The sequence below is a fragment of the Misgurnus anguillicaudatus genome, chromosome 12, assembly GCF_027580225.2.
Source record: "Misgurnus anguillicaudatus chromosome 12, ASM2758022v2, whole genome shotgun sequence".
Classification (NCBI taxonomy): Eukaryota; Metazoa; Chordata; class Actinopteri; order Cypriniformes; family Cobitidae; genus Misgurnus; species Misgurnus anguillicaudatus.
In genome coordinates this window covers 15,074,852-15,089,104 of record NC_073348.2, presented here as the reverse complement: position 1 = coordinate 15,089,104, position 14,253 = coordinate 15,074,852, and the positions used below count along the sequence as shown (strand labels likewise).

The 14,253-nt window shown below is 40.0% G+C and overlaps 1 protein-coding gene across 5 annotated transcripts in view; it reads left to right on the top strand.

Annotated features, from left to right (window-relative positions):
• The window catches only part of vldlr (very low density lipoprotein receptor), a 156,081-nt gene that overhangs the window by 47,711 nt on the left and 94,117 nt on the right, over positions 1-14,253 (top strand). For all 5 annotated transcript variants that reach the window (XM_055209124.2, XM_055209122.2, XM_055209127.2 and 2 more), the window contains exon 2: positions 6,347-6,466. In XM_055209124.2, the coding sequence (XP_055065099.1) occupies positions 6,347-6,466 (120 nt within the window). The remainder of the gene's footprint in view (positions 1-6,346; positions 6,467-14,253) is intronic.

The following is a 14,253-nucleotide window of genomic DNA, read 5'->3' as shown; positions in this document are numbered from 1 at the left end:
ACCTGGGGTCCAAAGCAGCAGCAGCAAGAAGGACAGGGTTTGGAGAATCAGGTAGAAATTCATACAGCCCTTGCCACCTCTCTGTGATCTGCTGTGCAGCAGAAGCCTGAAATGCCTTCACTGGTGCGGTTTCGGGTCCTGCAGCCAGTGTGGACTTTTTAAGGTTTTGGGCCAGCTGTGGAAGAGCAGAGAGGGTGACATACTGTTCTCCACTAAGAAACTCTGTAGCTCCTTCAAATGGCCCAAGGACCTGTGTCAACTCCTCACTGATGTGCCACTGCTCTGGCTTTAGATCCAGGTAGTGGGGTTTACCTCTTGGATTGACTCCTGGATCGGAGAGAGCTGCAGTCACAGGCCATCGCTGTTCTAGGAGTCTTGATAACATGTGATACGTACTGTTCCACCGGGTACTGACATTAGGGCTGGGTATTGTTAGGAATTTCACAATTCGATTCGATTTCGATTCTTGAGGCTTCGATTCGATTCAATATTGATTTTCTTGCTTCGATATCGATTCAATAATAAGTAAATAGCAATTAAGTACCTGAGTATATTTTTAAATAATGTGTGTAGTAGTACTAATGTTTGATCACGTTGATGGTGCAGGCTTGAAAGAAGTGCTGCTGTTTGCCATCTTTGATCTTTCTGTTTTGATCAGGGGGGCAGGGTTTCATATTTTATTGAAGCTTCCCTGGACGCCGCTATTGCTTAGCGAACACCCATCTGCTGTTAGCATCCCATTGACTCCCATTCATTTTGGTGTCACTTTGACAGCGAATAACTTTACATCTGAGGCATTTAAAGACTCCATTTGTCCATTAATTCTTTCTAAAGAAACACGAAAATGTATAAAAGGCTCCATTACCATGTATCTTACGTTATGGCCCAGTAGAAGCAGTTTTTGTAAAAATAGGCTAACGATTGCGTCATAACCTGCGACTTTCTGTCGCACAGTAGAGAAATTACCGTATGGACTGGGAGAGAAGCTCATAGCCAATCTTTTACTGACTATGAGGCAATCGGGTGGACGTGAAGGCATAAAGTCAAGGGAGATTATTAATCAGAATACTAACCAAAATGTGCTCCTGTTCATGCTCGCCGTCTCTGCAAAATTCAATAGGTGATTCAGATTTCTTGTGGCACGGCTATTAGAAGACTTACAGTTTTCAGACAGGTTGCTCACGTGACATCTACGTCATTAAGCTCAGTTTGAGTCTGCGCAGTACGCTCGACACCCAGGAAGTGCGTGCTTCTAATTGACTTCACTTGTCTCCGTTGAATCCAATGGGGTCGCTGTGTCCATTTTTTTTACTGTCTATGGTTTTGATACAGCACGTCTTGTACAACGCTGAACGCTCTCACTAGAGTGTTTCCCACAGCGCCGCCACTGGCCGGGGGGCTGAATCGATTCATAGGATTTGATGAATCGATATTGAATTGAGAAACAAATAACTGCAATGCATTGATGAATCGATATTTTTACCCAGCCCTAACTGACATCCTGTATCAACATGAGTGGTGGATTTCCCATCTGCTGTTGTTTTTCTTTAAGCTTAGTGCAGGCCAGTTCACTCTTCTTGAAGTGTTCCACTAAGCACCTAGCAGAACCCACACAACTAGCAATTGTTTTGTTTTTAAGTGTGCTCTGCACAACTAAATTTAAAGTATGCCCTGCACATCTCACAGAAGCCCACCCATGCCTCTCTCTAAGAATTCTTGCTGCTGCCACCACATTGGCCCCATTGTCATGGACAACTGCCTTTACCTTTACAAGTGGAATTGGGCAGTTGTCTCCTCTAGCCAGTCTGCAATGTTGGCTGCAGTGTGTCTCTCTTCTAAGGGCATTGTGGTTAGAGAGAGGGACTTCATCTCCCAATCTTCCCCTAAGAAGTGGCATGGCACCCCCAGGTAGGCCTCTGTTGCCACACTGGTCCAAATGTCTGTTGTCAAAGCAACACACTCTGTTTGCTTTAGGACAGCTTTTAATTTTTCTGTGATGTCTCTGTGTTTCTTCTCCATCAGTTGTGTGAAATATGTTCTTGATGGCAGGTTGTATTTAGGATTAAAAGTTGAGATCATTTCTCTAAATCCCTTGTCTTCCACCATGGACAGTGGTCTCATATCGGTCACAAGCATGTTCAAAATGCTCTCTGTAAAAATCGCTGTCTCTTGAACAGTGCATGACTGAGCTGGGAGAACAAAGTTGTCCATACTCATTTGTGATGTGCTGAGAGGGAGAAAAAGAGGAAAAGCAATTTAATAAAGAAAATTATGCATTCAAAAACATATCTGAGGTTCTAACTATACAAAGCTTAACGTTAATGCAAATGGGTGAAGTGTCCCTTTAACAAATAATATATCATTTCAGGGGTGAGCCTTTTTGCTATGGTAACCTAGCAACATGTGTGTGTGTATGAGTGCCGTGTGTGAGGAAGAGTGACACCCCAGTCAGACCAGTTTCTTCATTGCAGTTTGGTACGGTAGAAATACATACAATCATTTTCACACTGCATTTGGCTTGCATTACTTGCATTGCTGTGCATTTTACGTGAAGCATCCATTGGAAAAATTGCGTCACAACATTCTTCCCGGTGTATACAGTGAATGAATGCTGAAATTATTGTTGCGTGGCTATATAAAAGTTTTAGCGTATGTGATGCATTGCCGCGATATGTCTGACTGGCGCTTGAGAGATGAGGTTGCATGCTTGTGTGTGTGTGTGTGTGTGTGTGTGTGTGTGTGTGTGAGAAGGGGTTCTTTTTTAGGCTATACTCTCTTGCAATTGAACGTGAATACGTTTACTACTTAAAAACATCAAAGCTAAACATCATATCTAGTCAAACCGCATCACGACATCGCTACAAATACATTATAGGATTAAAATCAGCAAACATCAATGTATAAGCTTAGACTACATTACCTTGTTTCAGCAACGCTTGGTGAAACAGCATGAAGTGGATGCTTTCGGTTCAGATGCTGGATCATTGAAGTTGTGCTGCTGTGGAATGCCAGGTCGACTTTGCAGTAGACACATTGCACCTTGTTCTCTTCTTTTTTAAGAATGTAATGATCCCAAACTTTAGACATTCTCTGCCGTTTATTTTTATCTTTACCCTCCGCCATCGCGCCAACCGCATTCAAAATGTATCACGCGCTATGGTGTGCTTCCGCAACATTGAACAACGGTCTGTGCGAATCAGATTCCTGCACGTATAGTGCGCATCATATGAATTTAACGAGGCTTCGAGGCGGAGTTTTTGCCTCAAGGAATTTTTTGAATCGAGTAAATTGAGTAACTCGATGAATCGTTTCAGCCCTACTTCTGTGTACAGTAGTGTTGCACGATGCATCGATATTTCAGAAGTACTGTGATTCTCGGAAATTGAAACATCACGATTCCTAAATTTGTTTGTATCGATAAAGTATCGGGAACCACAATTCTTGACTCTGTATCAGCACCGGAAATTTTGTTTTGGTATCGTGACAACACTAGTGTTCAGTCAATCAGACCAACAAAAACAGTTAAGGTACCCTAACAATAAAACCTTTGTAACCAAAGATATTAAACAAGTAATAAATTTGAGTAAAAGACAGAAGGGAGCTACAAAAAACAAACAAAGAACTGAGAGGAAAACTGAGGAAGGCAAAGGAGGCACACAAGAAACATCTGGAGGATGCTTTCAAGGCTGACAACACACGCAAAATGTGGGAAAATTAAAAGAATGAAAAAGCATGACTGGTATGCCGGGTAAAAACCAGAGGCCTTTTGTGACTAGTGATGAGCTAACCTCTGCTACTGAACTGAATACCTTCTTTACTAGGTTGGAAACCTCTGGGAGTATGGAGAGATGCAGGGAGGTGTTGGAATCAGTCACAGTGAGCTCAGAGGATAGAGTGACAATTACAGTGGGTCAGGTTGAAAACGTCTTTTGTCAGCTTAAACCACGTAAGGCCACCTGTCCAGACAACATCAGTGCCTCTATCCTGAAAACTTACAGCAAGGAGCTAGCTCCAGGCAACCTATCTTCCAACAGTCCATGGATACACATACTGTCCCCATGGCTTGGAAGACATCGCACTTCATCCCCCTACCAAAGAAATCATGCCCCAAGTAATGCAAGACTTGAGACCTGTGGTATTAACATCTGTATTAATAAAGTCATTGGAAAAAATCATCTTAAGTGCTCTCTAAATCTATACAGGACATACTGGATCCGTTCCAGTTTGCATACAGGCAACAGCAAAGCACGGAGGATGCTGTTGGTACTCTCATGCATCTGGTCTTAAAACATCTGGACACAAAGATAAATCCCTATGCCAGAAACATACTGTTATCTAAAATGGTTCAAATAGGTACGAATCCATATCTCATTCACTAGTACAATTCCTTTCTCTCTAACAGGCAACAGCTGGTTAGGGTCAATAACACCTATTCCCCCGTGGTTACAACCAGCTGTGGTGCCCCACAAGGATGCGTAAGCTCTCCTCTGCTCTTCACACTGTATACCAACGATTGTGTTACCTCTGCTCCCAACTACCATTTGATCAAATTCTCTGATGATATTGCGCTGGTAGCGCTGATGAAGAAGGGGAAAGTCCTTTAGCTAAGAAAATCCCTTAAAATAAGGTTAAGGATATCCTTAATAAAAAATGGGTTGCAAGTGTTCACTTAGGAAACCATAAGGCTGTCAATAAGTATTTACCCTTAAATGCTAAAGTATTATCTTAATTTTTGCTATGCGTTGCTACAAAGTCCTTAGTACTAATTTTACCTTAAAAACTTAAGGGACTATAGCCAGTCCCTTAACGTCACAGACAATGGCTGATTGTATGGTTATTTAAGAAAAGGAAGTACCAACACACATTTCTAGGGCCCTAGAAAATCTGTTTTATTTTTTCCCAAATTCCGTTTTATTTTTTCCCAAATTCCGTTTTCTCCGTTTTAATTTTTGCAAATTCCGTTTTATCCGTTTTAATTTTTGGCAATTATATTTTTTACCCTTTACTGTTATTTTAGTCATAAAAAGAGTGTGCCTTTAATGTTAATGATTAAAATGTAAATGATTTGGGGAAAAACTGGATAACGGGATTACTTAATGACTATAAAAGATGCATTTACACACGCACATACACACGCGCACGTGCACACACAACTCAATTCAATGCATTGTTTAGTGTTGTTGCAGGAGGATACAACAAGATGTCAAAGCAGTGGTGCCTTCAGAAGTGCCTTAAACACATCAATCCAGCGGAACGCGATCCATATTTTATACACAATCGCTTGAAATGCATATAACTTTACAAACATACACAGGATAGTGATCTGACTTCGGACAGCATGAGCACGCAGCTCTTTGCACGTGCGAGCGAAAGAGAGACAGAGAGCGGCGCCATGATGCAGATGATTATATTTTAAATGCGAGGGATAGTTAGTTTGCCTCAGCTTGCTTGAAATGCATTAAACTGAACAAATACATGAGGATTTGTGTTCGCACTTCGGACAGATGCGTGAGCGCGTGCACGTGAGAAGAGGTACAGTGAGACAGACGTGGATGAGAGAGTGCATGTATCTTTGCGCTCACCGTGAACAGAGTTTTGACAAAACTTACAAAATAACAGTTCTCCGGTCACATAAAAGTCATGTTAGACCTGCTCGGAACTAAGTGCTTAGCGTCGAATTTCTTAATTTTTTCGCTGACAAAAGCAGAGTCGGGAGAGCCGCTTCGCCATGGTTTCAGTGTTTTGGAGGGGGTCTGAAACGACGGGAGGGGGCGTGTCGCCCAGATTTACTTCCCCCCGGTCTGCATTTCCCCCAGACATACGTTCGTCTCCCACACAAAAACATAATTTTATTCAAAATATGTAAAATTCTGCAAAATTCCGCGTTAATACTAGATTCTGTGTTAATTAGCCAATTCCGCGATTCCGTCCGCGATTCCGTGATCGCGGAAATTATAGGGCCCTAGATCTCTAAAATATGTCATAAAACACATTAACCCAAAATAACTTTGGTTAGATTTGTCAGGTTTTGCCAACTCAAAACTTACTTTGCAACTGTGAGTTTGATCAACTCACTTTGTGTGACAGGACACAGGTTTCCCAAACACCCTATCTGCCAAAGGTGAAGTATTAATAAAATGTAAGTATAATTAAAATGTAAAAATTTCTAAAATACTCCCCCAAACACTCCGTATGTAAGAAAATGTGGTGCTTTCAAAACATTGCAAAGTCTCTAGGGCTTCTGCACATGGGTTCTGATAAAATGTAAAGCCTGAGTGCACCGTGAAGTCACTTTAAATCTGTCTGGATGCTCAAATAAACCATCTCGTTCTATTCTGCTTCTCAGCTTCCCGAATAGAATGTGAGCAGTCCCAGTTTCAGTGTGGAAATGGTCGGTGTATTCCATCTGTGTGGAAGTGTGATGGTGACCAGGACTGCTTAGATGGCAGTGACGAGACTTCCTGCGGTAAGCTGTTTTGATGGTTCTGTGTACTTGTGTGAGTAGTGTTAATTTTGTCACCTATTTTAAATTTAGTCTTAGTCTTGTGCCAAATGTCCTTGTTAGTTTTAGTTTTAGCCAACTAAAAGTCTCATCATTTTAGTCTTGTTTTAATCAAAAGACAACAAGGTATCTTAGTCAAGTTTTAGTCAACTAAAAGTCTCGTCATTTTAGTCTAGTTTTAGTTGAAACATTTTTGTCTTTTTTAAATAAATTATTTCTGAGATTATTTTTGATAACCATTTCAGTCAAATTAGTGTTTCACACATCTCAGATATTGGTTGAATGTCATAATCACCTGACAAAATACACTTTTTAAATGATTTTTGTTGAATGCATCTTTGTTAAACGCGTCTGGTTTTCTGATTTAAGAGACACGTTCACAAATGGTGTCAGCGCTCGTGTTTGCTATCTATGGGTGTTCTTGCTCGATGTAGTTTCGTATCCAGGGTGGCAGCAACAGCCACAGGCTGGCAGCAACAGGAGTATGAGACCTGTACAACAGCACAAACTCATTCAGTGTATTTTGAAAGCGCAAAGTAATGGCTGAATATTCTGTCTCTAGTAGAGACAATTGTAGACGAAAATGAAGAGATTTTATCTTAGTTTTTATTTTATGCAAAACATTTTAGTCTCGTCTTTTTATTAAATTAACCATGTTAATTTAGTTTTAGTCAGCTGATGTGGAGGACAAAATAGCCACACCCTCAAGCTAGCACAATGCCAACATGTGTTTTTACTTTTACTGTTAACCCCCAGGGGTCCAAAAACGCGGGGACGTGTTTTGACGTGTTTTCTCCTTATCATAGCAGAATCAACTTAAAATACTCCATCATTAATAATCAAACACTTACGTGTTTGACAACATTTGAAACTCTGAAGGATCCTCTTTAATTAGTGTACATTCACAATAACAAGAGATCTTTGTGTTTTTGTCAAATAAATAAAATAAACAGGGTGCACATTCAGACATTTATGTCTCTGCCAGCTGTCTCTCAAATCACGTTACAAAAATCAGTTGAAACTCCGCGAAATACTCGTCACATAAACATGATACACATATCCAAAGAAAGTCTGAAATGTTTACTTTTAAACAAGCTAATTATAAAAAAAAAAATTTCCTGTTTATATAATCTGCATTGAAGTAAAGAGAGTACCGTTTTTCCTGGCTGAGCTCATTATCTCTAATGTGGTCACGCCCACAGGCTGTTGACATGGTAATGAAGAGACGAGCAGTTCCAACAATAATAAACAAAGCGTAAAGTTTTATCAGATTTAAAGACTTTACCGCATGTTTGGATTATAAACTTTATACACACACGTGAGGAATATCTCCATTTATGTCTGGACATTGAGGAAGAGAAGCATTTATCTTTAACGTTACCTAAGAAGAAGAACAATGGAAGATGCAATGGAGGAGGATATATTCCTGAAGAAACTGTAAGTCATTTGTCTTTATTTATATTTGCTATCATGTAATATGTTATGGCTTGTGCAGTTCAGTCTACATAAGCAACCTCAGCAGACTGCACGCTTCGGATTGAAAAACTTTCCCATTGTTTACAAACGAGTACGCGTGATCACGTAATGGCGGATTTCATTGTTACATGCTGTCAAGTGTTAGACACAGTTATTCTTTCGTATCCTTCATGGCAACTTTGAGTAATGCTGCACTGCTGTATATTTTAAGTGTGTGCTGTAATATGATTCTATGTTTACATGCTTATTTACAAACGAGTACGCGTGATCACGTAATGGCGGATTTCATTGTTACATGCTGTACAGTGTTAGACACAGTTATTCACTTTCGTATCCTTCATGGCAACTTTGAGTAATGCTGCACTGGGGGATCTTCTGTAATATGATATTGTTTACATGCAACGCATTCCATACATTGCTCTTTACACGCGACACCGTTTTATTATGAGCTCTGCGTTGTTTACACGGAGACGCGAGCTTGCGCATGGACGCTATAAGCGATGTGTTTTTAAAGTTCATACTCGCTTACAGAAACGCGTTTAAAACAGAAGCTAGACAATAACGGGATGGGCATCTGAAAACAGTCATCTGAAAACAGCTTTTTATATAACTAATCATTGCAGATGTTTATCTGAGATACTAATTTAGTTTATGTACATGATAGTTTATCTGAATGTAGTGCTATCATTTACCCATCAGTTATGTATGTAAGGGTATTTCTGTGGACAATTTATGCTAACAGCTGTTCATACATACATACATACATATATATTAGGGATGCCACAATTCTCAATACATTATTGAACCGTTCGGTTCCACCCCCACGGTGCAATACGCGCATGTGAATTGCGATTTTTTGGTTTGCCCATACAAATCTATCGGTTTTATATTCCCTGCACTTTTGTTAATGTGCACGTCTGCATGATCTGCATGATCTGCACGCTTATAAACGCCACAGCGAGTTGATATCCAGTCACTGTGCGCTACCTGCGTTAACTCTGCTTGAACTCTGCTTGCAATGCTGGTGTCAGATTTCATTCGCGTGCGCACACACCTAACAGAAATACTACAACAAAAAGCAGCAGAACGACTGTCTTTTAAATCTGAGGTGTGGATTAATTACGTGCGCGTGTAGATTACATACAACATCAATGTAAAGATTAGGGTTGGGTTGGGTCACATTTTTACCGGTTCCGATACCGGTACCTGGAATTCGATCCCGGTACCCAGCGGTACCTTTTTCGGTACTTTACTCTGACTTAAGTGACTTTCAGTGGACATATTAAGCCCAAACCTCTCATTTTCAACATTTTGTTATTTGTTTCGAAATGTTCAATAATACACGCAATCTTTACTAAAAAAAGTTACCCCTACAACATCCAGGGCATATGTCTTGCATATAAATAAAATATATAAGTAAGACAAATGATCAATGAACATAAACGTCATAAAAGCACCATATAAGTATACTTTTATGTAGAAAACAATACAAGCATTTTTTTTTTTAAATCAGCATATTTTTTAAATCAGTGTAGAGAACACTCGCTCTGAGGATGTAGAAGAGGAATGGACACAGAGATACTTTTTGCCAAGCTGGCCAGCATTGGCATTTGGTCCGCACTCAGCATGTGGTTGAATGTGTTCAAACAGCCACACAGACCGCCTTCTCTCCTCCTATTTATGTAAGCTCTGGTACGGTGTACAGCGCTATCTTTAGGCTTTCATTGATAAACTAAAGCGGATGATCTCTGCGTAGTTTCATTTTGGGAGCGCGTGAAAGTTGCGCAATCTTATTTCATTAATTGCGCTGAAAAAACAGAGAAAGCTCTAACATATTCATGTACAAAACACTGTGCAGCATGTTTACTTACAAAACAAGAAGCGCCATAGTATTAGTTTGCGTCCATTTAAACCCGTCATTACAAAGTTATCAGGAACGAAGCGGACGAAAGTGGACAAAAGAGACGGACTGGTGTTGATAAATACCAGGTGTAAACAGAATTTGTCTCTTTCGTCCACTTATGATCCGATCGACGAAAACGCATCTTAATAAGCACTCATGTGCTTTTAAATACACACTGTGTTTAAATGGGCTAAGTGCTTCATCAGGTTGGATGTATTACCACTGCCTGTCTTGCACTTACTGTTACAAATATTGCAGGTAGCATTGTCTGCATCATCCTTTGTAAGCCATTGAGCAAGTTGCAAAGTGGTGTCACTTCCCGCACGATCTCTCTCTCTCGGGTGCGCACATGCTTTCGTTAAGTACCAGACTCACTCGGCACGCTGACGTGTTCTCTCAGGTAGCGAAATTGAGCACAGATTGATTTTATGTGAATCGATACTTGGTAGTATCGACACAATTCGGTCGGTGCCTATAAAAGTACCGAGTTGGTGCCCATCCCTAGCAAAGATGCAAATTCGCGTGGGGCAATGCGAATGACGCAAATCAATTAGCGTAGGGGCCGTTCAAATGTAATGCAAGTGTCACACAGTGATGTGGTTTAAATCAGCTTGGTTCCAGACTGGCTAACTATTGCGGTATAAGTCTGTTACCCACGGTTGAGGATTTAGCAAATTGGGGGCCCAAGCCGAAGGTATCTATGGGTCCTAGGGTGACCAGAAGTCCCAAAAAATTCGGGACAGTCCCGAAATCTAAGCTGCTGTCCTGAATCCCGAATCCTGCTCTAATTATCCCGAAAATTATACTGAAGCAGGGCTGGACACACCAAAGCTTTTACGCCTGCTGCCGGCGCATGCTTTCAATTGATTCCAATGGAAACTCTAAATTTTTCAAATAAGCAAGCAGCTAGCGGTTTTTTCCACGCTGAAACCAGGCGCTCGGGGTTAACCCTCTGGGGTCTAAGGGGTTTTTAGGGCCCTGGGGAAGTTTTGACATGACATTTGTGCTTTTTTCAGTTGCTTAAAAACATATAAATGGCAAAATTCTTATAACACTGCGTTCAGCACAAACTGGGCTACAATATAATTTGATCAACATGTATGTACATGTTTGTATTTTTGAGAGAAAAATGTTTATGCGTGGTTTTTGAAAAAGCTAAATTATTAAGTCACTGATACAAGTCCACAAAACATGTTTTCCCAAGACTTTTCAAAACAGGATCTAGTAGTCTAGAGGTTTTTATTCAAAATGATGTGAAAAGCATCCGTTCTGCTTATTCACATAAAGCAATATATTGATTTACAATTTCTAAGACACTTTTTCCTGGGAAAGGCTGTATGCGTGGATGTGGGATAGCTCCTGAATAATCAGTGATTGACAGCCGAGGAACAAAAGAGTTGCATAATGAGCCTTGTGGGGATGTTCAACAGGAATGTAACTTTCTCTGTAGTAAAACCATGATAAGGTTAAGCCTACTTGGGAATTTATAACAAAAAATTATATATATAATGTGTGTATATATAGAAATATTTTCTATTAATTTCACAAGTATACCTTTAAAAACCATAGTAATCATAGTAAAAGTACTGTTTTGGCCAGTGTAAAAATGGACACAGGGTAGTGTTTGGTTGGCCAGCGAGAGTTTTACTTTTGTGCAGTAAACAGCTCAAAATATAAAATGCCTATCGTTGTCTGGACTCTTATTTGTGTTTTTGTAATCATTATAGTAGAAACACAACAAGGGACAAGCGTGTAAAAACGTATCAATGTTTGTTTACAGCCGCCGCCATTACCTCACGTGTTGATCATGAAAGCAGTGAATGTGTGCACACGCGAGTGATCCTGTGTTTAATAAACTTGCTGTGCGGAGATATGCACTTAGACACAACTAAATAAGGATTGTATTGTTTGCAATCGCGTATTTTATAAGAATACCAAAAACCGCGTTGAGTTTCCTGATTCGTGTGTTTGTTTATGGTTGTTCCCCTCGCGTGAAATTGTTTGACGGAAGAACAAAGAAAACACTCGCGTCTGGAGATACTGCCACACATACGCAAGTAAATAAGGATTTAGATGTCATGTTTGGTGCATTTGGATGAAACAACAAGGAATGGAGAGACTGGATTGTGAATTGCGTATCCATTGACTGCAGGAGGCACGAGTTATGCATATGGATGTTTCTGCTCGTTCACTTCAATGGCGCGGGGGTGTGGCGATCTCATCTCATTACAGATAATCAGGTAGCAAGAGAGAGACGGTACTTGTCCTCCTTCTCATGCAGTTTACACAGAATGACAATATATGTTTTCGATCTCACTTATACCATTTAAAAGCTGACATTCCAAGCATTATGTAGACATTTATCTTTTGTTTCTATGACAAGTATTCGTTAAGTTACAGTTTATTTTTTCTGACGCGTTTGAGAAAGGACTTCATTGAGGGAGAGAGAACAAAACGCGCAACATGTTTATTTTCTTAATTTTGCAGGGGGCACAGCATTCTGTTTTTATTGGGAGTGGACAGAAAAAAACTAGACACTTTAACGTTTTAAATTATGTATAAATCATATCTGTATGTCCAAAATCAGCAGAGTTATCTAAGTCTCTTTGCGGAGTGAATGAAATGAATGCGCCGCAGTCGACCCCAGAGTGTTAAAAAAAATTAAACTTTGAGTTAAAAGCTCCGCTTGTCAATATCGGTTCTCACAGGGCCGTCCAATCACAGTGGAGGAGGGGCGGGACATTACCACAGCAACCAACCCGCTCACAGCTGAAGTATCACAGCTATATATATACTGTAGGCACGAATTAACCCCCTGGGGTCCAAAAACGTGGCGCCGCGTTTTGACGTGTTTTCTCCTTATCATGGCAGAATCAACTTAAAATACTCCATCATTAATAATCATACACTTACGTGTAATTTGAAACTGTAAAGGGTCTTCTTTAATATGTGTACATTCACAATAACAACAGATCTTTGCGTTTTTGTCAAATAAAGAAAATAAACGGTGCGCATCCAGACATTTCTGTCTCCGCCAGCTGTCTCTCACAACGCGTTACAAAGATCAGTTGAAACTCTGCAAATACTCGTCACACAAAGATGATACACATATCCAAAGAAAGCCTGAAATGTCTACTTTTAAACAAGATAATCGAAAACAAATAATGCCTGTTAATATAATCTGCATTGAAGTAAAGAGAGTACCGTTTTTCCTGGCTGACTTCATTATCTTTAATGCGGTCACGCCCACAGGCGGTACACGCTGTTGACATGGTAATGAAGAGCAGCTCAAACATTAAGAAGTAAAGTTTGATTTAAGTTCAGATTTAAAGACTTTACCGCATGTCTGGATTATAAACTTTATACACAGATGTGAGGAAGATCTTCATTTATGTCTGGACATTGAGGAAGAGAGGCATTTATCTTCAACGTTACCTTAGAAGAACAATGGAGGACGCACTGGAGGAGGATATTTGAAGTAAGTAACAGTTAATTTATACCATTTATATTTGCTTGTAATATGCTAATAATATATTATCATGTAATATGCTCATGGCTTGTGCAGTTCAGCCTACATACAGTAAGCAACCTCAGCAGACTGCACGCTTCGGATTGAAAAATGTTCGCATTGTTTACAAACGAGGACGCGATCTCACGTAATGGCGGATTTCTGTACAGTGTTAAACACAGTTATTCACATATATCCTTAATGGCAACTTTCAGTAAAGCTGCACTGCTGTATCTTTTAAGTGTGTGCTGTAATATGATTCCATATTTACATGCTTATTTACAAACGAGTACGCGTGACCTCCCGTAATGGCGGATATCTGTTACATGTTGTACAGTGTTAGACACAGTTATTCACTTTCGTATCCTTCATGGCAACTTTGAGTAATGCTGCACTGCGGGATTTGCTGTAATATGATTCCATATTGTTTACATGCAAGGCAATTTCATACATTGCGCTTTACACGCGACACCATTTTTATGAGCGCCGCGTTGTTTACATGGAGACGCGAGCTCGCGCACATGGACGCCATATGCAATGTGTTTTTAAAGTTCATACGCGCTTGAACAGAAGCTAGACGATAAGGGGATGAGCATCTGAAAACAGCTTTTTATATAACTAATCACTGCAGATGTTTATCTGAGATGTTCTGAATTTAGTTTATGTACATGATAGTTTATCTGAATGAAGTGCAGTGATATTTACCCATCAGTTATGTATGCAAGGGTATTTCTGTGGACAATTTCTGCTAACAGCTGTTCATAACTCTCTTACAGGTCTGACTGCATCCCTCTTATCAGTACAAAACTATGAAGTGGAAAAACACTTTTTGGACATAAAGTTATATGGTAACATGAGCCACAT